We start from the raw sequence: 23,587 nt of genomic DNA on the forward strand, positions 1-23,587 counted from the left end.
AAGGAGGAAGAAACACCCTCATTTTACCGGGAAGAAGCTAAGAGTAACAACATCAATGAAATATCACCTGCAGCTTTCATGACCGAGTTATCACCTATGCAATCATTACACTAGAAGCTGAGCTGTGAACAGGCCTGTTAGGGTGCAGCTTTGCACATATCAGTGGTTGGTTTCAGCCCAATATCCCCATGGTGGAATAAATAACAGACCGTCCTGTTTATTTTCCACCAGGATCATCATGCACTGCTATAAATATCCTGCCCTGCAGTCTTCAGGGCACTGTGAAATAACAGGGTATTTCACCAGAGCAACTCGGATTGCCCTGAAACCCCAGGTGACGCGCGGCGCGCTGCGAACGCGCACGACGCAGGAGAGCGGCGCGCTGGGGATGCGCGGGCACCCGCGGGACAGGGGATGCCGTCCCGACGGCGCGCGCCGAGCCCAGGGCCAGACCTGCTCTGCCGGCACCGCCGTTCTCTGCTGCCGCGCGCGCTGGCCTTGCCTTTTCTGAAATCCCTGCAAAAAGCCCTGAAAACCCTGAAAAAAAGAGTTTTTCTGAAAAAAAAAAACTCGTTTCAGCTGGCTTGTTCTCTGCGCGGAGCTTTCTGTGTCTCCAGACGTGGCTGGACAGGCGCAGGGACATAACGGTGCTCACCCAAAGCAGCGGGGCCTGCCGTGGCGAGGGTCCTCCAGGACGGAACCCGGCAGCAAGGAATGAAGCGCAAGGGCTCCCGGCGGAGGGGCCCGGCCGCCTCGCGCATCCCCCCCTGCCGCTCGGCAAACCAGCGCGTTCCAAGCAGCAGCCCCAACGGGCGCATCCTACCGTCCCTCTGGCTAAACTGGAGCCGCTCACTACGTGAGTCCACCTCGCTCTTATTGAAGCACGTGGTATTGACTTTGGGAGAGCAGAACACAAGCGGCAGCACCGTGAGGCCGGACGAGCTGCAGTCCTGCCCAACAGCGCGCACTGTGCCGGGGAAACGCGCGGCTCAGAGCCCGGTCCCCGCGGGGCGCTGCCTCCCGCCGCGTGCGTCCGCGGGGCACGCCGGCTGCCCTGTGTGTTATCCTCCGTTTGCATTCCGAAGGAATGCCAACCTAAAGCACTGCATTAAAATATTCATTTTTTCACGTTCCCCAAAGGCTGGTGCCTACTCGTGCCCCGATGTGTTTACGCAGAGAGCTGTGCTTGCTTTTAACTAAGGGCACAAAGTGGCACACACACAGCTCCTGGGGAACCACACTGCTAGCAGCGGATTTCACGGTGTCTTCTGCAGGTTTTTTTGCAGCCCTGAATATGAATCTGTTGCGAGGCGACGCGCACCTACCACGGGCTGCAGCGGGGCGCCGGGCATCATGGCGTTGGCGAGCTGCATCTGCTGGGCCAGCATGGCCATGTTCTTCTGCTGGATCAGGTTATTGCGGCCGTTGATCTCCAGCTGCGTTTTTAAGTGTGGCGGCGGGTGAAGGTATTTGCAGTTTTCCCGTGAACATCGGCCCTGCGGGACAGAAGCGACAGAGCTGGATTACTCGGGGCGGCGCTCGGGACGGCCGCGGCGGGGAGACTTGGGGCTGCGCGGGCGCTCGGCGCCTCTCCTGGCTGCTCGGCCCATCTGCGGCGGCCTGCGGCACCGGGGCTCCCCGAGGAGGCCAGGGCGCGCGGCTGCGGGATGCGGTGATGGCAGCACGAGGCCATGGGACACGATGATGGCAGCGCGAGGCCATGGGACACGGCGATGGCAGCACGAGGCTGCGGGATGTGGCTATGGCAGCGCGGGGACACGGGACACAGTGATGGCAGCGCAAGGGCGGGAGCGCGGCCACGGGATGGGGCAATGGAGCACAAGGACGGGCGCGTGGCCACGGGATGTGGCGAGGGGCTCTGGTCCCGCCGAGGGGCCGCAGGGGCTCTCGCGGCACCCCAGCGCCTTGGATGCCACCATGGGTTCCACAAGGAATTTCCATGCGTTAATGCTGCCCAGCTCCAAACGGGGAACATAACCCCTGATATTTAAAAGGCCACCTTCTAAAAATAAGAATATATAAAGTTTCTCGGGCCCAGCAGCCAGCGAGGCCGTGCGCAGCGGCCCTCGCTGCCCCCATGAGCAGGGCTAGTGCCGCAGGGCAGGCGCAGCCGGCAGCTCCTGCCCCGGCGCCGGGCGCTGCCGCGGTCTCCCCGCTGCGCGGAGCCGGCCGCGCGGCGCTGCCGCTGCCACCAGCGCTGCGCTGGGCATCGCGGCGCCCTGCGGGGAGGCGCTGCCGCTGCGCAAGCGCCCGCCTCGCAATAGCGGCTGCTCGGGCGCGCGCCGCACAGCCCGGGTGCCGCACGGAGCCTGCGCTCGTGATGCGCTTCCCTCGGCCCCCCGGGAGCCCCCGGCCTGGCCGCGGCTGCACGGGAGCCAGGCACTGTGCGTGCTGTGCCGTGTCGCGCCGTGCTGCACCGTGCTGTGCCGCACTGTGCCGTGCTGCACTGCGCTGCGCCATGCCCTGTCACACCGCGCTGTGCCGCACCGTGCCACGTCACACCGCGCTGTGCCGCACCGTGCCACGTCACACCGTGCTGTGCCGCACTGTGCCGTGCCGCACTGTGCCATGCCCTGTCACACCGCGCTGTGCCGCACCGTGCCACGTCACACCGCGCTGTGCCACACTGTGCCGTGCTGCACTGTGCCATGTCACGCTGTGCCCTGTCGCACCGTGCTGGAGCTTGCCCCCGTCGTTAGCGAGGTCCCCTTGTGCCGCGGGATTGCTCTGCTCTGACCGCGCCGGCTCGTGGCCTGGGCCAAACCCTGCTCCTTCCCAGGCTGCTCCCTCCTCGGCTCCCCGGGACACGGCGGTTTGTGCTGGAAGCGCCGCAGAGCCGCACGGAGCTGCTGCTGCCACGGGGCCTCCAGGTCTCCACCGCGCTCTTGCTCCCTGGTGGCATGGGATGGCACAGCCCGGCACGGCACAGCACGGCACGGCACAGCACAGTGCAGCACGGCATGGAGCAACTTGGCACAGCGCAACACGACATGGCATGGCACAGGCATGGTGCAGCACAGCATGGCACGGCACGGTGCAGGATGGCATGACACAGCATAGCATGGTACAGCACAGCACAGGGCATGGCACAGCACTGCGCAGCACAGTGCAGTGTGGTGCAGCACAGCATAGCTTGGCACAGTGCAGCCCAGCACAGCATGGCACAGTGCAATGTGGTGCAGTGCAGCATGACACAGTGCAGCACAGTGCAGTGTGGTGCAGTGCAGCATGGTGCAGCACAGCATAGCTTGGCACAGCGCAGCGCAGCATGGCACAGTGCAGCACGGCATGGCACAGCACAGCACTGCGCAGCACAGTACGGCATGGCACAGCGCAGCACGGCATGGCACAGTACGGCATAGCACAGCGCAACACCGCGCAGCACAGTACGGCATGGCACAGTGCAGCATGGCATGGCACAGTGCAGCACGGCATGGCACAGCACAGCACTGCGCAGCACAGTACGGCATGGCACAGCACAGCACTGCGCAGCACAGTACGGCATGGCACAGTACGGCATAGCACAGCGCAGCACCGCGCAGTATAGTACAGCATGGCACAGCGCAGCACGGCATGCCACAGCACAACACCACGCAGCACAGTACGGCATAGCACAGTGCAGCACGGCATGGCACAGCGCAGCACCACGCAGCACGGCACCATGCAGCACAGTACGGCATGGCACAGTGCAGCACGGCATGGCACAGCACAGCACTGCGCAGCACAGCATGGCACAGCGCAGCACGGCATGGCACAGCGCAGCACCACGCAGCACAGTATGGCATGGCACAGTGCAGCACGGCATGGCACAGCACAGCACTGCGCAGCACAGCATGGCACAGTGCAGCACGGCACAGCGCAGCACCACGCAGCACGGCACCATGCAGCACAGTACGGCATGGCACAGTGCAGCACGGCATGGCACAGCGCAGCACCACACAGCACAGCACTGCGCAGCACAGTACAGCATGGCACAGTGCAGCACGGCATGGCACAGTGCAGCACGGCATGGCACAGTGCAGCACTGCGCGGCACAGTACGGCATGGCACAGTGCAGCACGGCATGGCACAGCGCAGCACGGCATGGCACAGCACAGCACAGCGCAGCACAGCATGGCACAGTGCAGCACGGCACGGCACAGCGCAGCACCACGCAGCACAGTACGGCATGGCACAGTGCAGCACGGCATGGCACAGCACAGCACTGCACAGCACAGCATGGCACAGTGCAGCACGGCACAGCACAGCGCAGCACTGCGCAGCACGGCACCATGCAGCACAGTGTGGCACGGCGCAGCGCAGCACGGCCCGATTCCCCGCCCCGGGCTCGGTGGCTTCCTGAGGGCTGGTGGCCGCAGGCAGGCAGGTCCCTGGGCGCAGCGAAAGGCAGCAGAAGGCGCCGTGCAGCAGCAGCAGCAGCAGCAGCAGCAGCAGCGCGGCCTCGCGCCTCCCTGCGCGGTTCTTGTGCCCGCCTCTCGCCTGCGCCTCTCGCGAGCGCCCGCAGCAGCGCGTGGGGGCCGCGGCCCACGGAAGCGCCTGCGCCGCCCCGCAGCCCATGCCCCAGCCCGGGGCGGCCGCGCAGCAGGAGGAGGAGGCCGCAGAGCGCCCGCTGGGCCGCCCGGCACCGTTCGCCGTTCCCGGTTTTCCCGCATCCCGCCATTCCCGTGCTTCAGGCTCCGCGGGAGCGCAGCCCGAGGAGGGTGGGCTCCGGCACGGGCCGGGCCGCAGTGCAGGGCAGGAGGCCACGGCCATTCCCAGCCCTCTCCCGGCTTCCCTGGAGCCACACGTAGCCCGGCGGTGCTGGAAGCTCCCCAGGGCTGCGGGGCTGCTCCCGCCTGACTCCTAAATCCGCCAAATCCTGTTAGAGCAATCGCCAGTAATCCGCGTGATCCCTGCTCAAGCGTGTAATAACCAGCCTTTTTTCAGAGCAAAAGCAGCGACTTTATTTCAAGACCAAGTCGAGCACGTGCGAGCTTTAATCTGCTTATCCGTGGGGCTCCCGCACGCGCGACGAGGGGCACGGAGCGGCCGCGCGAGGATACGCGTTAACGCTGGCGATAGCACCGGGCTAGCGCCTCGCGCTGCTTCTCGCCGCGCGCCCGGGGGAACGGGGCGAAGCGCAGGAGGGTGCCTGGGAACGCCAGCGGGATCAGGAGCCCCCTGACGGGATTCGCGCCCATGGGAGCTGCGTGTGGAACGGCCGCGCTGCGCGCTGCACCCGCCAGCGGCCTCTGAACGCGAGCGGCCGATAACCGGCTCGCAAGGATTCACTGCTCACACAAAAACATCCTTTAAAAATATACAAAATAGCTTTGGAACATGGCTTTTAATTATGGTTATGGTGAAGTCCCCTGTCTAAGCTCTGCACCCCATCACCTGCACGTTACTCCAGCAAGGGCCTGCGCTGCTCTCCCTCACGCCCAGGGAGCCCCTTCCGCTCTGCTCGTTTCCGTGTTATCGTTATCACAACTCGAGGGCAGCCCCTCGGTAACTCTGCGCTCCCGCCCGCGCTCTGGTTTCCCCGGCCGGACGCGCCGTGTGGTGCAGCCCGGCGCGGTGCCATGCGGGGCAGCCCGGCACGATGCAGCCCGGCGTGGCGCCGCACGGTGCAGCCCGGCGCAGTGCAGCCCGGTGCGGTACCGTGTGGTGCAGCCCGGCGCGGTGCCATGCGGGGCAGCCCGGCACGATGCAGCCCGGCACGATGCAGCCCGGCACGATGCAGCCCAGCGCGGCGCCGCATGGTGCAGCCCGGCGCGGTGCAGCCCGGTGCGGTGCCGCCCGGTGCGGTGCTGCCCACGCTGCGGCTCCCTGCCTGCCCTGGCACCGCGCGCTCTGCCGGGGCTGCCAGCTCCTTTGCAGCAAAGGTCACTGCTGAGCAGCAAAGTCAACGTCGTAGCAATAACCGGCTCTGCATGCGCAAAGCGCGCAGCAGAAGCCCTTCTGCATCAGTGGGAAGGTCAATCACCTCATTATTGCTGCGTGGATTTCTATTGCAGCGAGGTTGGTTGGAAAGCGCTGCCGAGAGCTGCGGCCACCATCGCGCACAGCCCTACCCCAGATCACCGGTACAGCATCGTCTGCAAACGCCAACTCCACGTATCGACGGGCTGGAGAGGAAAACTCCGCCTGCTCCATTTGCTCGCCCTGCAGCCTGAGCGGTTAAAGCTCGCCATCCCTCTTGCAGCGTTCCTCATTCCTAACCATAGTGACCCGACGGGTTATTTTAGACACGGCTGCACTAAAATTGGCATCTAAACAGTTTATTAATTGAAGAACCAAGACTTCAATCGACTGAACCCATCCAAAAATTGTATTTTAAATCACCTACCAATATTAGCGGGACAAATAACTAATAATTAAGCATAAATAAGATAATAATAAAACAATAATAAATATAAATCAGACAATAATAAATAAGCAAACGTGCTAGTTGACTCATATGAGATTAAATGCTGCAAACTCACAGCGGTTAAATGATGCAACTTGACGGAAAAGTGGGAAGCCGCTAAGCTCGCTCCCAAGGCTCTGGAATTAAAGCAAGCGCAGGTGGAGCAGGGCTGCCGCGCAGCGCCACGGCACCGCCAGCACAAACCGCTCGACCCCGACACGGCCCCGCGACAGGAAATTCTCCATTAGGAGAAGTGCAGTTTATCCCCCGTGGAAACGCGGGGCCCGCAGCTCTCTGACGGGGCATCCCCCAGGCAAGCAGGTCTGTGGGAAACTCCCAGCGGCCGGGCTCCTTAGTGCGGCTCTGAGCACGGATGTCCACGGAGAGGGGAAGGAGGGATGGGAAACATGTCGCATTCCTGGGGATTTGCTTCAAGCATGACATTGACTATCACCGAAACCAAATGTTTCCTGGACCGATGCCAACGAATCCAAACCCGAGGCTCCCTGCGGCTCCGTGCCGGAGCTCAGCCACGTCGCTCCGAGCACATCCCGCTCGTGCGCCCGAGGCCGCGATCCCGCGGTGAAGCGCGGCCGGACAGGGTGTCCCTGGAGCGACGGGGAGTCTTGACAAGAGCCTCTCCGCGCGCCGCCGCGGGCCCGACGTCCCTAAGCGCCCGGGCGAGGACCTGCTCCTCGCGAGGCCCTGGCGTCGCGGGGCCCCGGGGCGGCTCCGTCTCTGCCCGCTCGATGCTCGCCGTGCCGTGGAAAACGTGTCCGTAAAGGCACGCGGAGCGCTGCCACGCGCCCTCGCAGCCGCGGCAGCGAGGAGGGAACCGCGGCACCCAGCCGCAGGGATCTGCACAACGGAATTCCTCCTCGCATTGAACGGGCTCGGTGGGATTTCCAGCGGCGTTGGGAGGGAATCCAGGTGTAAGTTTGAGCCTTGCTCCTGCAGAGCCGGGTGGCTTTGGCGCGCTCGCCGCGCTCCGCGGTGTGCACGGGCAGCGGCTCCCGGCCCAGCGCGGCGCGGGAGAGCAGGGCAAGGCCCCGAGCTGCTTGTGCACGCTCTGCCAGCAGCAGAGCAAGGCCGGGCCGTGAGTCATGCGCGCGCGGCCACCCCTCGGGCACCGAAATAACTTGTTTATTCCTGCTCGGGCGTTATTTCACCTCCCGGCAGCGCGGCTAACGGGGCGCTCGGCGCGGCAGCCGGCGAAGGGAAATGCAGGAGAAGGCAGCGCTGGAGCGGGCGCGAGCCCGCGGTAGCCGGGTCTAGCTGCAGGGCCAGCTCAGCTCTTGCTGCCCTTGCCAAGGGCCGCGTTACGGATAGAACAAGGTTTGACTCCCTGGGGTGGGAGCGTGCTCCGCTCACCATCTACAAGAGCAGCGACCTTCAGCAGGCTGCAGCCCCGGCTCTTCCAGAGCCCACATCTCCTTCCGGAGGCTTCGTATCCAAGAGAGTGGGAACAGCGTAGGGCAGGAGCCAGCAGCATCGCAGAGCCCAAACCAAGAGAGCACCCGGCAAAGTAACGGCTCCACCAGCGCGGTGCCACCAGTGCCGCACGCAGCGGGGACAGGGACGTGGAGGGAAAAGGAGGCCAAGGGCTTCTGCAACCAGCCACGGGTACAGCATAAAGCTGAGAAACCCACTCTGACAGTGGGTTTTACAACAGAAAGTTGAATTTTTTTAAATTATGTGAAATAAAATCGATCAATGTCAAGCTCAGTTATTTTGCAAACCAGCAAGTAAGAGAAAGGGGCATCTATGGAAATGGGAAACGAAGGACCCTCAGGGCCACGTGGCAGCAGTGACGCATGGAGCACGGTGCCGGGTCGGAGCGACCCCCTCCTCCTCCCCGGAGGGCAGGACGCTCCCGACGTCCCCGGCGCGCGCCCAGCCCCGGCCACCAGCGCGGCGGGGACCGTCCCTCCCGCGCCCCTGCCGCTCCTCGGGACGCCCGCGCGCCCGGCACGCTCCATCCCAGAACGAATGCGAAGCCGGGAGGTGTTCGGCATGGACGTGAGCTCCGGAAGAGCTGCAAGCGCCTTGCTGGGGCTGCGGGACACGCAATCCTGCAGCAGCAGCTCCGAAATCCCCTCCAAACGTGCAGCAGGAAGCCCCGAGGAAGCCGCTACGGTCGCTCCCAGGGCTCTGGAGCTCAGTGCAGGGGGAGCAGGGCTGCCAGCACGAAGCAGAGCGCGGCGCGTGGCTGCTGCGCGGCGCCAGGCTGCCAAACACGCCATACATGTGTGTGTATACCTATATACAGACACACACACATATGTACGGTGTGCACATGGATTAGCCTTCCGAGTTCAAAGCTTTATATCAAATAATTTTATTTGATAAAAATTATTTGATTACTTTTGGTCATTTTTTCAGTGTCCAATCAGTTAGGTATTAACAGAACCAAAAGCATGAGATACACCTAAGCAACGAACACATACCAAAAACCACCTCAAAAGGCCGTGCGTTGCTACAGCCATAAACACCTCTGCAGTTGAGTGTCTCAAACACTAAGGGGCCATCTCTGTTCCCTCTTTCAGGCCTTCATCTCCTTTCTTAGCACAAATGCAACAGGTTTGCAAGAGGACAAAATCAAGCTCACTTTCCTCCACCTCCGTGCACAGAAACATCGATACACATTAGTTTTCTCTTTGGATGCACCTAGCAACACCAGCTGCTGCCCGCACAGAAAGGGGTTTTGCAAAGAGCAGAGAAATGCATTTGCTGGAGGTGTTTGCGGCGGCTCTGCTCTCCCTGCCCCTGCCCTCTCCCTGCGCTGTTTCCAACGGGAAGCCTCTCTCCTGCCGCCTCTCTCGTGTGCTGCACACACGGTGCATCCCGCTGCCTGCAGCGCTGCCGTCCCCGCCTCGGCCCTGCCCAGCAAACCCAGCAAGGGCCGCAGCCAGCTCCCGGCGCTCGCGGTGCTCCCGGCGCTCACGGTGCTCCTGGCACTCGCTCCACGTGGTGCTCCCAGCACTCGCTCCACACGGTGCTCCCGGCACTTCTGGCACTCACTCCGTATGGTGTTCCTGGCGCTTGCTCCACGCGGTGCTCCCAGCACTCACTGCATGTGGCACTCCCAGGACTCGCTCCACACAGTGCTCCCGGTGCTCACTCCGCGTGGTGCTCCCGGTACTCGCGGTGCTCCTGGTGCTCGCTGTGCGTGGCGCTTGCGGTGCTCCTGGCGCTCGCTCCACGCGGTGCTACCGGTGCTCCCAGTGCTTGCTCCACGCGGTGCTGCTGGTGCTCCTGGTGCTCACTCCGTGTGGCACTTGGGGTGCTCCCGGCACTCGTGGTGCTCCCAATGCTCCCAGCTTGCTCCGTGTGGTGCTCGCGGCGCTCCCGGCGCTCGCGGCGCTCCCAGCTCGCTCCGCGCAGCGCTCCCGGTGCTCCCGGCACGCTCGGGCAGCGAGGCCGCCTGCACCCGCTCCGTCGTGCTCACCGCACACACGCTGCTGACCTGCCGCCCTTGGGCTCACTCAGCACCCGCGCGCAGAAAGGTGAACGGCCCACGACGTCTGCGCTCCTCAATGCCCAGGTTTGTTCTTCCTAAAGAGGTCAGTGACCGTCCTGGCCAACGTCTCTCTCCTCAGCAGAAACCCTGCTCTAGATATCCCGCCTCTGCAGAGCGGCGGGAGCGGAAACGACCCCTGCGCTCACGGCTCTATTTACCCGTTAATGAAATTCGGATTAGCAATGCCTACATGAACACTAAAGACATCTTGCAAACGCTTCCTGGAAAAATCCTTTAAATATGTCTACTGACTATTCCCAGGCATATTTTACACTGTCACCCCCTCCCCTGTGAATGTAACTTTTGACAGCGCCAGTGCAGATAATTGTCCTTTCGGTGCAACGAAGAGCTGAAGGTTTCCCTGGAATCAGGGGTCCTTTACCTCTGTCCGTGAAACGAGCAGGAGCTTTTATTGACTTTTTCACCTATGCTTATAGCCGCTCTTTTCCAAAGCTGGTTTCAGCTCGAGCTGCTGGGAACAGCCAAGGGACAGACCTTTTCTTTCCCCCCGAAGAGATGAAGGCTGCGGCAGGACGCGCACGGAGACCAGAGCGCTCCATCCCGGGCACAATCCAGCAGCCGAAGGTGGCTCCGCATCCTGTTGGTGCTAAGGCAGAAGGTGAACGCGACTGAAGAAACCAAGAGGATTTTCGCACTTTAACTTGCCTGGTGCTCTGCAGCGCCGCCCGTGACGGGGCACAGCCCGATCCTGCTCCCCGCGCCCCGGGGAGCCGCCCCGCGAGCTCTGCTCGGCCGGTGTGCAGCGGTGCCCCCTACGCGGGGCAGCGGGTGCCCCCCACGCCCGCGCGCGGAGCTGTCCCGGTGCGGCTGTGCCTCCAGGAGCTCCTTTGGGAGCCCATCCTGCGCTCCCCGCCCTTTGCTCACTTGGAGAGCGGCACAGCGCCGGGGGAAGGTCATTAGGATACACGGGAGCATCGTTTCATCGCTCGTCACCGCAGCCTTCCCCGCTGCATGCGGTGCGGAGCGGAGCGGCCGGACCCGGCACAGGGCGCAGGGCGAGGAGCGCCGCAGCAGGCACCGCAGCAGGCACCGCGGCAGGCACCGCGGCCGCAGCAGGCACCGCGGCAGTGGCCCCTTCCCCTCCTCGCCCCTGTTTACACAATGCGAAGGGAAGCCCCAGCTTCCTGCCACGGCTTCTGGCACCGCAGTTCACAGGGAAAACAATGCAGCTCACAAAGGCCCGGGACCCAGGGGGGATTAGGGACGTGTGTTACTAATCAGCCCCCAAACAATACTGCTGTTTTCCTTTCACGGGATGTTTGCAATCTGAGGATGGCAGCCTAATTGCCGCTCGGAGCAGCCTGGCAGGGAGGGCAGCGGCTGCTCCTGCACGGCCAGGACTGACGTGGGCCTTCGCTCTCCAACGGAACTCGTTGCTTCCAGCCAATCTCGGAGTGAAGCTTGGCAACAGGGCGTCTGGTTTTAGAAAACAGAAACTCAGAGACTCACGGTCATCCCGAGAAGGCAGAGGCCTCTGACTGCCCCTAACCTCTCAGCTGAGGATTTAGCGCCAGTGTTGGGACATTCTTGCTCCAAGGCTTTCTTGTTCCAGGCACCTTCACGCTTTCCCTGCAAGTAAAGTCTGCTCCGGCCCCTGCACCCGCTCTGGTCTCCATTACACCCAGGCTCCAAATTATCAGCAGTGCACATGTTTCAGGGGATGTTTTTTTAATCTCTTCCTGTAGATGCAGCAGGAGAGCTGCAGTACGAACTCAGAACACCTTGGAGAGCCGTAACTCTCCTGGTTAGGATATCTGATAAGAGTTCAGAATGCCACCAACGTTCCCACAGAAGAACACACAGGATTTCTTTGGCTTTTCGATGCACTCTTTGCCACGCGGTGAAACAACTGCCCCATTTTGAGCGTATTTGCCACTTCCCTTTTCTCCCTCTCCTGGCACTTAGCCCTTTGGCAGCCCCACACCCTGAAGAAGGGCAGAACTCCCTGGCTGCCCTGGCACAGCCAAGGGAGCCGCTGCGGGAAGCTGAATTCGGTTGCGTTTTCCTGCTTTTCCCCTCCGGGTCGGCACAGCCGCGGCACGGCCCGCGCGGGACGACCCCCGGGGAACGGGCATCCCTTCTGCTGCCTCTCTGCAGCCAGAGGCTGCACCAGCCAGCGGCCATTCCCGCTCATTAGGGCAAGTTAATTGGTCCTGATTTTCTTGTCCTTGTAGCAAAACACAAAAGCACCCGAATTCTACACCCTTATCTGAGGACAGCACAGTGAAGAACAACAGCGCACGGCCCCGGCTCAGCAGCCTGGCAAGCTAGCGCGCCTCCAAAGTGAAGCCTACCAGGCGTATTTTGCTGAGGAAAAACTAATTGCCCTATTTTCCCTTTCCCTACTTTTTTCCCTTTGCCTGATATGTGATATTGGATAAAACAAAACCAAGCACGGCCTGTTTGGCTCCACAGAAACGCGAGGCGGCCTCGAGCCGAGCGGCGCTTTACCTCCCGCCCGGCTGGCAGGGCGGTCGGGGAGAGCCCTGCCGGCTTTGCCGGGGCATTTCCTCACGCGGTGCCAACAACGCAGCGGGGAGCCCTGCCGAACGCCCGGCTCCGCTCGGCGCCCGTCCCGCTCCCCATGGGCCTCACCCAACGCGTGCGCTGCTCCCGCGGCTCCTGGATCCCGGTGGGAGCGTCCAGCAGCGAGCGTCCCGAACACCCCCCTGCCAGGGGCGCACGAGGAAACGTGTCCTCTCGGCAGCGCACGGGGCCACGGCGCCCTCGGGGCTGCTCCTCACCGTCCCCTGGGACGGAGGGACGCGGGAGCACCGGCGCCTCGGCACCAAACCCAGCGGGTTCGGCTTCTCGCGCACCTCGACACGCTCTCGTTAATGTCCACGAACGCTCTCTTCTCACCCTTGGAGATGGAAAATGTAATTCTTTTTGTTTTCTCCCGGTCCACCGCAATCGCAGTAATTTCAAAACGCAATACTGGAGCGAGGCGTTTGCGTGGACACGGCTGGAAGGCGGCGAGGCGGGCGGCGCAGCGCGCCGGTGCCGGGCAGGAGGAGGCCCGCGCGCGCCGGGGCTGGCACGGCACCGCGGCGCTTCCCGCCCACGGCGCTCCCCATGCGCCCGCGGCGCTCCCCGGGGGCGGCATGCCGCTTTGGGGACGGTTCAGCTCCCGGAGGCGGAGGCGAGGGGCTGGCGACGCGCGCACCGCCCCGGGGCTGCAGACGGGTTAGAGCAGCAGGCTCGCGCCCGCGCCGCCGGCCCGCACGCGGCCCCTTCCTAAGGACCACGGCGCGGCCGCCATCCCCCCACGTGCAGCGAGAGGAGGAAGGGACCCGCGCAGCTGCACGCAGACACAGCCCCAGGGATCCCCAGAGGAGCCGCGGCACGGAGCGGCCCCGCGCCGCGCAGCCCCGCCGTGACTCGGCCGTGACTCGGCGCTTTGCGCGGCCGCCCCAGCGCAGCCACCAGCAGGTGCAGCCCCGCACGCCCCGCGCTGCCCTCCTACCCCGGCCCCTTCCCCCAGGGCAGAACAGAACAAAGCAGCGATCATCAACCCAGACAACAACAACAATAATGACAACAGCTCTCCCTGCAGCCCAGCGAGCACCTCCTCTCCTCCGGCTCCACGCCTTCGCTAATCCCTCCTTGCATTAACTGTAGATCCTGGAAAATAATATAATATTTACTCACTTTCAATGAATCAAAGCAGGCGATTACGCGTCCGTTCTCAACTTGGCAGCTTTTCGATGGATGTGCAAATTTACATTCCGTGTCCGGCCGGGAGCAAGTCCCTCTTTGGAACTCTCTGCACACCTCCAGGGTGAGCCACTTTGTGTCCCGGATCGGCGTGACACTAACAGCCATGTTTAGGTTTTACAGGTAGTTAAAATCGTCAGCAAAAGGAACAGACAAAGAGCTGAACTGAGAGACTGGAAATGAGGAAAACGGCACCTCCAGAATGCCTTTTTTTTTTTTTTTCCCCGCTCCCTATTTTAAAAGTACATGTAAAATGGTGTGGTCACAATATCAAGGGAAAGATTTGCCACTAGAAGTTCACAGCATGAAACTGTTAATGGAGAGAGGCTCTGTATGGGAGCAGCGCGAGGCCTGTGAGTAAGACGAACGCTAGGGAGTGCGGCCTGGGCGCAGCCGTGTGCTCAGCAGCCCATTCTCGTGCCGCCTGGCGCCCCAACGCAAGCGGGAAACGTGGCAGGGCCTCGGGCACAGAGCTGCCGGCTGCTTGCAGAAAGGTTGTCGGAAAGGTAATCTCCACGCAGCGGAATTGCGCTCGGCTTTGTGGTGCAATCGGTATTGATTAGTTTGGCATAGACAGATGCAGCAGTTTAGAGCAACAATCGAGAGATTTTTTTTTCCTTTCCTTGATTTTCTGGCAGAAGATATCTTACTTTCCCAGCAAACTTTTATTTTCCTACTAAAGCGGCCTACGGCAATGCCCAGCAGAGCTTGTCGCCTGGCTCCGGGGCTAGAGGTGGAGGGCGGCCGTGCTGTCGTCGCAGTCTAGCTCGCAGCAAGCAAGGCAAAAAGCAGCGGCTGCTCTAGCAGCGGTCCAAGCAGCAGCGCCGTCAGGAAAGGCACTTCTCAGTACCAACCTGCGGAGAGAACAGACACGTTAGCGCTTCCGAGCGGCCGCGGCCCGCGCGCCCGCGCTCCCCGGCGCCGCGGCCCCGCCGCCGGCGTGCGGCGGCCCGCGCCGCCCAATGGCGCGCGCCGTTGCAGCGGCGCTCGGCGCGGCGCCCAATGGCGCGCGGCGTTGCAGCGGCGCTGGGCGCGGGGGGCCAATGGCGCGCGCCGCCTCACGCCGCCTGTCAGCGCCTCCCTGCCCGGCCGGGCCGCGCGCGGGGCTGGGGCTACCCGGCATGCAGCGAGGGGCGCCGCGGCCCGGCCCGGCCCGGCACGGCACGGCTCGGCACGGCCCGGCCCGGCGCCCCGGCCCCTCCTCCTCCCCGCCGGAGCGGCGCGCTCCACGCGGAGAGCGCGTGGCGCCCAGCCGGGACCTCCGGCCGCGGGCACCAGCGCGGAAACACGGCAGTTGATCGGGGAGGGCGGGTAAAAACGAGCACTGATCTGGGCTCGCTGCAAACCTCGCGAGTAGCGAAGCTGCCCGCGCCGCGTCCTGCTCGTTTGTGCCGCTAACGCCGGCAGCGCAGCCGGACCGCGCGCGGTGCCAGCGCTGGTTCGCGGAGCGCCTCTGCTCACGGCTCGGAACGGGGTCCGCACTGCCTTGCTCAGAGGAACCGGGCCCGTGGCGGCCCCGGGCCCGCGGGAGCGCACGGGCGGCCGCCCCGGTGTCCCCCTGCCCCATTGCGGCGCGGCCGCCCGGGCACCGGGGCGCAGGTCCAAGCGGGCCCTCCCGCCGAGGCCGGCACCGCGTGGAGCGGAGCTCCCGGCCTGCGCCAGCCGCACGTCCGAGCGCTCCGGCTACGGGAGGAAGGGCGCGTGGGCAAAGCAAACACTGCGTCCTCCTCGCGCGGCAGGAGCGGCCGCCCCACGGGGCAGCAGGGCGGGCGAGGGGAGCAACCGCCTTCACCAGAACGGCCAACGTGAGGAGACGAAAGCGATGCCCTGCGCGCGGGTCTGGAGCTGCTCCCCCGCCGCCGACGCGCACCCCGCACCCCGCTGACCACATCGGACAGGCGCGAGAGACTGGGCTTTGACCTGCAGAAACCATTTCCCTTTACTGTGAAATGGTCAGGACACGGAACCGCAAATGAACCGGACTAGTGAAGTTCATGGATTGAAAAACATGAATTGAAAAAAAGAAAGAACAGCAGGTACACGTGATATCCCTGGGATATCCCTGGTTAGCTAGCTAGCCAGCCACTGCAATAAACACAGAGGAATAACTTAGGAGGGCACAAAAGGAGTAACTTTTAAAATTTACTTGACATTTACTCTGGGGGTGACAGTCTCTGCAGCCCACCTACTAAGCCACTCTGCACTAAAGAGTGCACTTAATGCAGCTCATTTTTGAAGCTCACCTTTGAGATTTGAAAACTGCTGCTGCTTGTTCTGGGCCTGATGCAGCCTTAGTTTTGCCAAATGGTAACCTTTTAGTCACCAATTATTTGGAAAGAAAAGGAAGCAAATGGACCAAAAATATAAACAGAAGTAACTAAAATTACGTAGGTGCACGCAGCATGAAAAACTAGAAGCAAACAGGAAGATAACTCTCAGATAAAAATCTAGCCGATGTGGAGAGAAATAACAGTGAAACCTCCTCCCGTACGAGGAAAACGGGTGCGAGTTTGCTGCCTGCAGAACTAGGTCAACGAGAACGGTTAAGAAGCAGCTCCTCAGATCAATGGAAAGTTGTGTGAAGATGCCCGAGAAAGCGAAACCAGCAGGGAAAGCACCACGTGGCCCCGTTTGCACGGCTTCCTCAAGCGTGTTCCCTTTTATGACTTCCTATTATTGCCATGCAGCAACGTTGTGCAACGAGCTCAGGGACACGCGGTTAAAGGCTCTTCCCACTGCAGCCGTTGCCAAAAACGCAAGGGACGGAGCCTGAGCGCCCGCCCGTCCTGAAAGGGGCCGTTCTGCTGCTCGCTGGACGCCCCCGCGCTCTCCATCCCGCTCCTGCCTCCTGGCAAGGGCTGCGGAAGGACGAGCAGGAAGCGCCGCCCGGCTCGGCCAAGGGCTCCTTCCAGCGCTGCCGCCAAACCAAGCGGCAGCGACGGGCTACGAGCAGCGCGGCCGCAGAGCGGGGCAAGGGGGAGACGGGGCATCTCCCGGGGAGGCCGTTCATCCCATCCCGCGCGCAGCGGCACCCAGCAGGGCACCCAGCCGGGCACCGGCCCCGGCACGTTCACGACACAGCGCCCAGCAAAACCACAGCACAGAGCGCACCTGAAACCACGCAGCAATGCCCACAGCAGAGCGGCCTGAAAAACCACGCTTCCAGCACCCGTTCTGTGCCCCAGATATTGTGCATCACGTGCATTTTTTTCAATGGTAGCAGCAGCGGTGCTAGTGGTAGCATGTAGGGAGTCATCCTGTTTTAGCTCCGGCAGAGCGTCCTGGGGAGGCAAGGAGGGCACTCGGCCGCTCGGGAAGGCGCACCAGCAGCAACGGCCGCTGCGGCAGCGGCTCCAGCGCAGCAGGAGCCCGCCGGGAAGCAGAGCCCCTCCTGGCAGGGCCGGCCGCGCTCGGGTTCCGGCGCCGCCGCGGCCGCGTCGCGCGCGCCCCGCTCCTCCCGCGCTGCCGCCCTGCAAATTCCACAAACACCTTTCTCCTTAAACCGTAAAGAGTTATGAATTAGCCCCTATTAATGTAATTAAGAAGCTTTAATGTAATTAAAAAACTTTCAAACAAAGAGAAAACAGATCTATTAAAAAAATCTCTTTATAATCTACTTTGCAGGCTTTGGGACTCCAGAAATACATGCAGAGTTCACATTACAGGAGCATGTATTTATAAACTGAGAGAGGAAAAGGTCAGCATCCCTGGATTGGGGAAACGAACGGATTAGCTGCTGTTCTGCTCTTTGCACTTGTACGACAGGCACAAAATGGCAGGAACGACTACTCTGCCCTTAATCTATTTCGCTATTGATTTGTGTATTACTAAGCATCCCCAGAGCCACCTGGATATTAAAGTCACAAATACCTCGTCTACTATTACAGACATACCTGTACTGCAACTCCTGTACCATAACATTTATATGATATTCTTTAAAAATAGGAAGTTTGGTATTATCCTGGCAAAGTAGATTTAAGCTATAAGTCACATTTCCCCCAAAGCCTAAAAAGAAGCTGTTTGTACTGAGTAACTACAGGAGTTTAATGATCTGCCTTAAAACCCCGAGAGCCAATTCTTTTTCAGAGAACAAACGTAACTGAAATAAACAGAACTCCTTTATTACAATCAATCTTACGTGCTTGTTCTAAAAATGAATATTGATATTTAAAAACTGGAGTTTTTATACAAAGTTGTTCGAGAGGCCGTAAGAAAAACTACGCAGCCTTTCAAAAAGCAAAACGCTGCTCATTAATCAGCGTGCTGGACGCTGCAGACACCCCGTTGGATTAACGAGGCATTTCCCGGCCCCGCGGGACACCCTCCTCGAGCCCGGCGCCCACCGGCACTCGGGTACTCAGAGGGCCCCCGCGCGGCACCGAGCTCCTTGGTAATTAGGCAGCCGACGTCTAACGAGCAGCGTCCAGCAACACCCACACTGCAATGGGAAAGGCTGCCCCATTGCCAGAGGGTTTTTAATTGTGCATGTGAGTGTGTGCACATACACACTTATACATATAAATAGAGAATATGTGTGTGTGTTCCAGTAAATACACATATATTCCAGTATATATTTATATATATTCCAATATAGATAAATCTGGAGCGGTTATTAGCATTATCCATGACAACAGCAAGCACAGAGAAACCCAGCGCCCGTGACTCAGCAAGGGCCAGGGCCGCCCGCCGCCCGCATCACGTTCAGCTGATGCGGGTGGTTTCAAGGAGACGCGACCCGGCGCTGCCTCCCCGGCCGTGACGCAGCGCTCGCCGGGAGCAGCCTCCCGAGCTCCATTCCCGCATCTGCTCCAGGCAGCTTCTCCCCGGGCTCCGCTAACGCGTCCCCGTGCTGGTGACAGCCCCCGTTGCGCCCGTCGCCACGTGCCGGCTCCCCAAGCCCCCCAGTTTGCACCACGGTGCCTTTGTCCCGCGAGTGATTGCGAGCCGGGAGGCTGGTGCAAGCACCACATCGCGCTGCACCTCGGGTGATCCAGGGACATTCAATGTGACCTTCAGCAGCGGGGAGGGAAGGGGCTCCTGGAGCCCCCGTCTCCCTCCCTGGCAGCTCCCGGCTGCCTTCCCGCCTCCGAGGCGCCGGTGCTTCCCGCGGAGGAGCCGCGGCGCGGGCTGCGGGCTGCGGCAGGGATGTCCCCACGAGCGCCGCTGCCTGCTCCCCGCGAGGCTCATCACAACTGATAGCTACGGGCATTGCTTCGCTTTGCATCTGACTTGAGGGCAAACAAAAGGGGACGTGGGTGCAGACCATGAGGAACACCCTGCGCGCCGTTCTGCTTTCGGCAGCGGCTCCCAGCCCCGTTCCGGCGCTCCGGTCATTGTTATTCCGCAGCAGGGAGCTGCGGCAATCCTGCAACAGCCGCACGCTCCCGTCGGAGCGGGGGACGGGTGCACGGGAATGGGCAGAGAGGCGGCTGCTCCTGCAGCACCTTCTTACCCTGCCGGGGCGCGGGGACCGGCCCCGCTCCGCACGCGGCCCCGGCGCTCCGGGAACACCAGCGCTCCGGGAACACCCGCACGGATCACACGGCAGCGCTGGGAGCTGCTCCAGCGCCTCCCGCGAGACCAGCTACCGAGCTGACTGCGTGCTAGTTCAAATGCCTTGTTTCTCAGGGATCCCCGTTCCAAAATAGAGCATTTCCTACTTGAGAATGCACCCTGACCTTACGTTTAATTTCTGTTTATCAAACGTACCCACCTAGTGCATTCACTTTTATATGAAGGTTATCAGAAAATATGACTCTGGAGTCTTTCCTTTGCATCACTTATGTAAAAATTGAAATTCTGGAGAATCATTTTCTAAGTTCCATGCTCCGACACCACCTGGCTCCGCAATCGCCCCAGAGCAAAAACCCCAGAGGAAGCGGGAAGAGCCCGTGGAGGAGCGACCGGCCGCACGGCCCAGGAGCCCCCTCGGCTCGCGGAGCATCGCCAAGGAGCGCTCCGTGCTGGGGAAACCCTCGCTCTGGTGATCCGTTTGGAACACGCCAACGAGCTCCGCAGCCCGCAGGGGAAACGCGCACCCGGAGCGGCGTGCTCGGCACCGAGCAGGGCTCCGCATCGGCCAGCAGCAACAGGAGCGATGGAAACGGTTCCTCCCGCACCCGCAGAGCCCCGGGCCCGGCACGACCAGAGGCAGCGAGGGCACAGAGGGAAGAGCGAGCGAAAAAGGGTTCACGTGCCTGTATTCTGGTTGCAGCACTGCCTGTATTGGGGTAGGAGAAACAGAAATGCATCTATTTGTCAAGGAAAAAATCCCCACAACATTAAAGATTCATTTGCAGAATATATTTGCACATAAATACAGGGGCTCAATAAAGCGCTCATAGTAGTGAGGGCTACATTTTCCCTGGGAATTTCTTCTAAGCAGGTTGCAAAGCTGAGTCATAAAAGCAGGTGCCTGCACCCACAGAAGAACATTTTTAAGGGCTACATGTCAAAAAGCACAGCATTACGTTAATAATACCTGCTCCTGAAAGGAGCCCAGAGTCACTTTACGTTCTGCCTCCACACCAGCCCTGCGGGATCCCTACACAAAGTCAGGTACGGGAAGCAGCGCCGAGCAGCGAGGCTTGTCCCAGCCCGCGGGAAGGCTGCCGGGCACCGAGAGAGGCTCCCGCCGCGCTGCGAGGAGCGCTTTCCATCTGAACATCTCCTCAGCTTCAGAGGGTCGCAGGAGAAATCCTTCGGTGCCTGACGCAGGCCGCGGCGCTGGGGCCAAGGGGCCTTTCCTGCCACGGCACCGGCACGGCCACGGCGGCACCGGCACGGGGGCCACGGCCTCCCGCACGCGCGGCTGCGACGGCGAGCCCGGGGCTTCGGCCTGGCAATCTCCTTGGAAAACTTGACAGATCTGCTGGGCTCCTCAGGCTTGCAAAGCTTTAAAAATTCTACAGTGCCCATGGGAAAAGCGGAATTTAAAGGCTCTAGAAAACTCTGATATGTCTCAGCCCAATTAACAGAGCCAGCTTCATTTTCCTCTGTAGCAATTTACTTGCGTTTAAAGAAACGCCTGTCTCCTTGATAACCACGCGTAGGTGTCACGGTAGCAAAGATAATGTTATTGTAACGCTCAGAGCTAATGATTTTTAAATTGTGCTCCCGACCACGTTCTCCAGGCCTAGACTTCCTCGTTCCAAGAGAGCCGTGACCCACGCGGGACAGCAGCTTCCGAAAGGCACCGCGGACAGAACCCCCGGGTTCCGAAAGGCGCCGGGTGGGAGCTGGGCCGGAAGCAGCGCGGGGCCCAGCGCACGGAGCGCTGCAGCGCCCGGCTCACGGCATCCCGTCGCCTTCCCTTTTTTAGAAGGAAAAATGCTCATTAACTTCCCTGGAAGCAGGATTGGGCCCGGCGCCCAAACGCGGCCTGGTTCTTGCTCAGCGCTGCAGCCGGCGGCTCTGCCGCGCGGCCCCAGCGCGTCGAGGCGAGCGGCCTCCGCGGACGCGGGGAACGCAGCTCACAGGGCTCCCAGCTTGGAAAAAACACCTGACGGGAGCTCGGCCCCGCAGCCTCTGCGCTTTGCCAGGCGATCCGCGGCCGTCTCATGACTCCTCGCACCGTTATCATCGCCGAGCTTCACAGGCAGGGCTGCTAAGTCTATTAATCTTCTGAAACACAAAGTCTGAGCCGTAGAAACAAAACGTCTCGCTGCATGATATATAAAATGTGGCACAGCGAGATAAGGGAAGAATTCTGTGTGTGCTCTGTCAGTGTTTTCCTGTATAATTGCAAGCAAGAGAGATGCACTTTCATACGGACCCCTCCGAGCGCGACGCTAATGCAAACGCGCAACTGAAAAACTTCCTTTGGCACCAAGCGCCTCTGAGCACGCGGCAGGGCGAGCAGAGCCCGCGCGGGAGCCCTGCACGTGCACACAGAGCTAGAGCGTCCCCTGCGAGTTCAAGCAAAGAATTAAGAAAACGGGTCACATGCAGGTGGGGTAGCACCCAAACGCTCTGCCAAATTTCACTTCTGAAAGCAACAAATGACATAAAACACTGATATAAAACACTGCTTTTAAGCTCCCCAGTACTGATCTATTTTTCTGCGCAGCAATTGGTTCCAATTCAGCTACCGCTACTTGCAGCTTGCATACCTGTGTCCCCACACATATTTTATGGGAACGGTTCTGGGCGAGTTCGCCAACACGCGGGCCGGCAGCAGGGCACCCCGAGGCGCCCCGGCCGTGCCGGCTCCCCCGTGCCGGGCGCGCTCGCAGGGTGCAGCAGCGCAGCGCCCGCGTTCCTACCTGCTCCACGGCTGCTGCTGCCGCCGGTCCAGCCACCGGCAACTCAAACTGCGTGTGGAAACCGAATGCTACTGTTTGTGCTTTAGATTTAATGAACATTAACAGATTGCAGCTGCTGCAACTATAATTTTCTTTCCTTATAAAACACTGAAATGCTTTCCCAGCTACCTCAAATCAAGCTATTTTGGAGGACAATATTCCTTTATGGCAGTGTAAGGCACACGCCTCTCGCTCGCGAGGCGGAATATTTCACAAGGTAGCAGCAGACAGCACGCAGACGTCTTAAAAATTAATTGATCCCGGAGGAGACGCGGCGCTGCCGACGCACGGCCGGCCTCCTCGGCGCCCGGCCGCGCCGCCGGAGCCACGGGGAGGCTCGGAGCGCACCGAGCGCCGCGCGGAGCGGCCGGAGCCACCGCGGTGCCCCCAGCGCCCGGGAGAGCCCTGGATTGGCGCTCACGGGTCCCGCGCGGGCGCAGGGGCTGCCCGGCCGCCGTTAGCCCTGCGAACGGGACCGAGCCGCGCGGCAGCGCGCTGCCCAGCGCTGCGGGACACGGCGGCTCTTCCTCGCTACGAGCGCTTCAGAGAATGACCTAATAATGTTCATGGTTGCAAAAGTCATCTCCAGCATGGACAAACGCCCCAGAAAATTATGACAACAAAAGACAGCCAAGTTTCTTTTTTTTTTTTTTCTTCCTCAATTTTACCTATTTTACCTTAACAAACTGATATTTCTTAACTACCTTTAGCCTTTTCAAAGTGTTTTCATCCAAAATGGACATAAGGCAAACACACATCAAGCTTTTGAAGGTAGCGGGTATTTACTGCAGTATGTCTTTTCTAACCCAACAAACGCTCCTTCCTGAGCACTTGCTCCGTTAAGGACCGCACATATGACGATGTCTGCGGCCTTCCCAGGCAGCAGTGACCGCTGTGCCGGGCACGAGGCGCCGCTCCATCTCATCCTCCTGATTACAGGCACTAGCCCGGGGCAGCGGAGCAAAGCGGGAAGGAACGAGGGCCCGTGTGTTTTACTGGAGACCCCGGTCCGCTCCATGAGCTCACGGGCTTTCACTATGGCCCCGTGGTCCACCCGGGACCACAATGGAGGAAGCGTGGGCCACAAGCACCGCGCTCCCTCGGGCTGCCCGGCAGCGACACCCCAGCCGCGGCGCGGGGCCGTCTCCGGCGCTCGGAGCCCACAAATACTCCTTATTTACGCGACAAAATCAAGGTTTTAAAGCAAAGCAATAGAAGTACCCACTCCTTCCCAACACTCGTCAACGCGCGGGGCATGGAGGTCTAAAGCATTAGCTTGTTCAACTGGAGGCACTTCTGTAACAAGCAGAATAAATGGCAAAGTTGGGAACAGTTAGTAGGAAGCCAGTGATGATTCCTAGGTATATACCACTAAATGAGGAACGACAACGGAAAGTTCGTGAAGTAGCTGAATGCTAGAAATCAAGAGGAATAGCGCAAAATATAACTAACTTCTGCCTAAAACTGAAAATAAATTTCTAAGTTTTTAAGGCGTGAAACAGCTTGATTCACATCCATTTGCTTCCAATTACATTGCGTAAGCTTCCCGCAGCACGTGAACGAACAGCTCTTACGATCTAATGACAAAAATCGGCAAAAACGCTGAAAACCCCCGGT

The 23,587-nt window shown here is 60.8% G+C and overlaps 1 protein-coding gene across 8 annotated transcripts in view; it reads right to left on the bottom strand.

The window, feature by feature from the left end:
- MBNL1 (muscleblind like splicing regulator 1) overlaps window positions 1–23,587 on the bottom strand; it is a 45,092-nt gene that overhangs the window by 20,747 nt on the left and 758 nt on the right. For 6 of the 8 annotated variants that reach the window (XM_088530484.1, XM_088530481.1, XM_088530480.1 and 3 more), the window contains exons 1-2: window positions 13,602–14,064; window positions 1,326–1,496 (exon numbers count right to left, since the gene is read on the bottom strand). In XM_088530484.1, the coding sequence (XP_088386610.1) occupies window positions 1,326–1,496; window positions 13,602–13,775 (345 nt within the window). In that variant the 5' untranslated portion in view covers window positions 13,776–14,064. Of the gene's footprint in view, window positions 1–1,325; window positions 1,497–13,601; window positions 14,065–23,339; window positions 23,427–23,587 lie in introns of those variants that run through there. The other 2 variants (XM_088530486.1, XM_088530483.1) reach the window with 2 other exon arrangements.

The sequence above is a fragment of the Tinamus guttatus genome, unplaced genomic scaffold (genome assembly GCF_059628265.1).
Source record: "Tinamus guttatus ecotype Peru unplaced genomic scaffold, ASM5962826v1 Tinamus_guttatus_pri_ptg000376l, whole genome shotgun sequence".
Classification (NCBI taxonomy): domain Eukaryota; kingdom Metazoa; phylum Chordata; class Aves; order Tinamiformes; family Tinamidae; genus Tinamus; species Tinamus guttatus.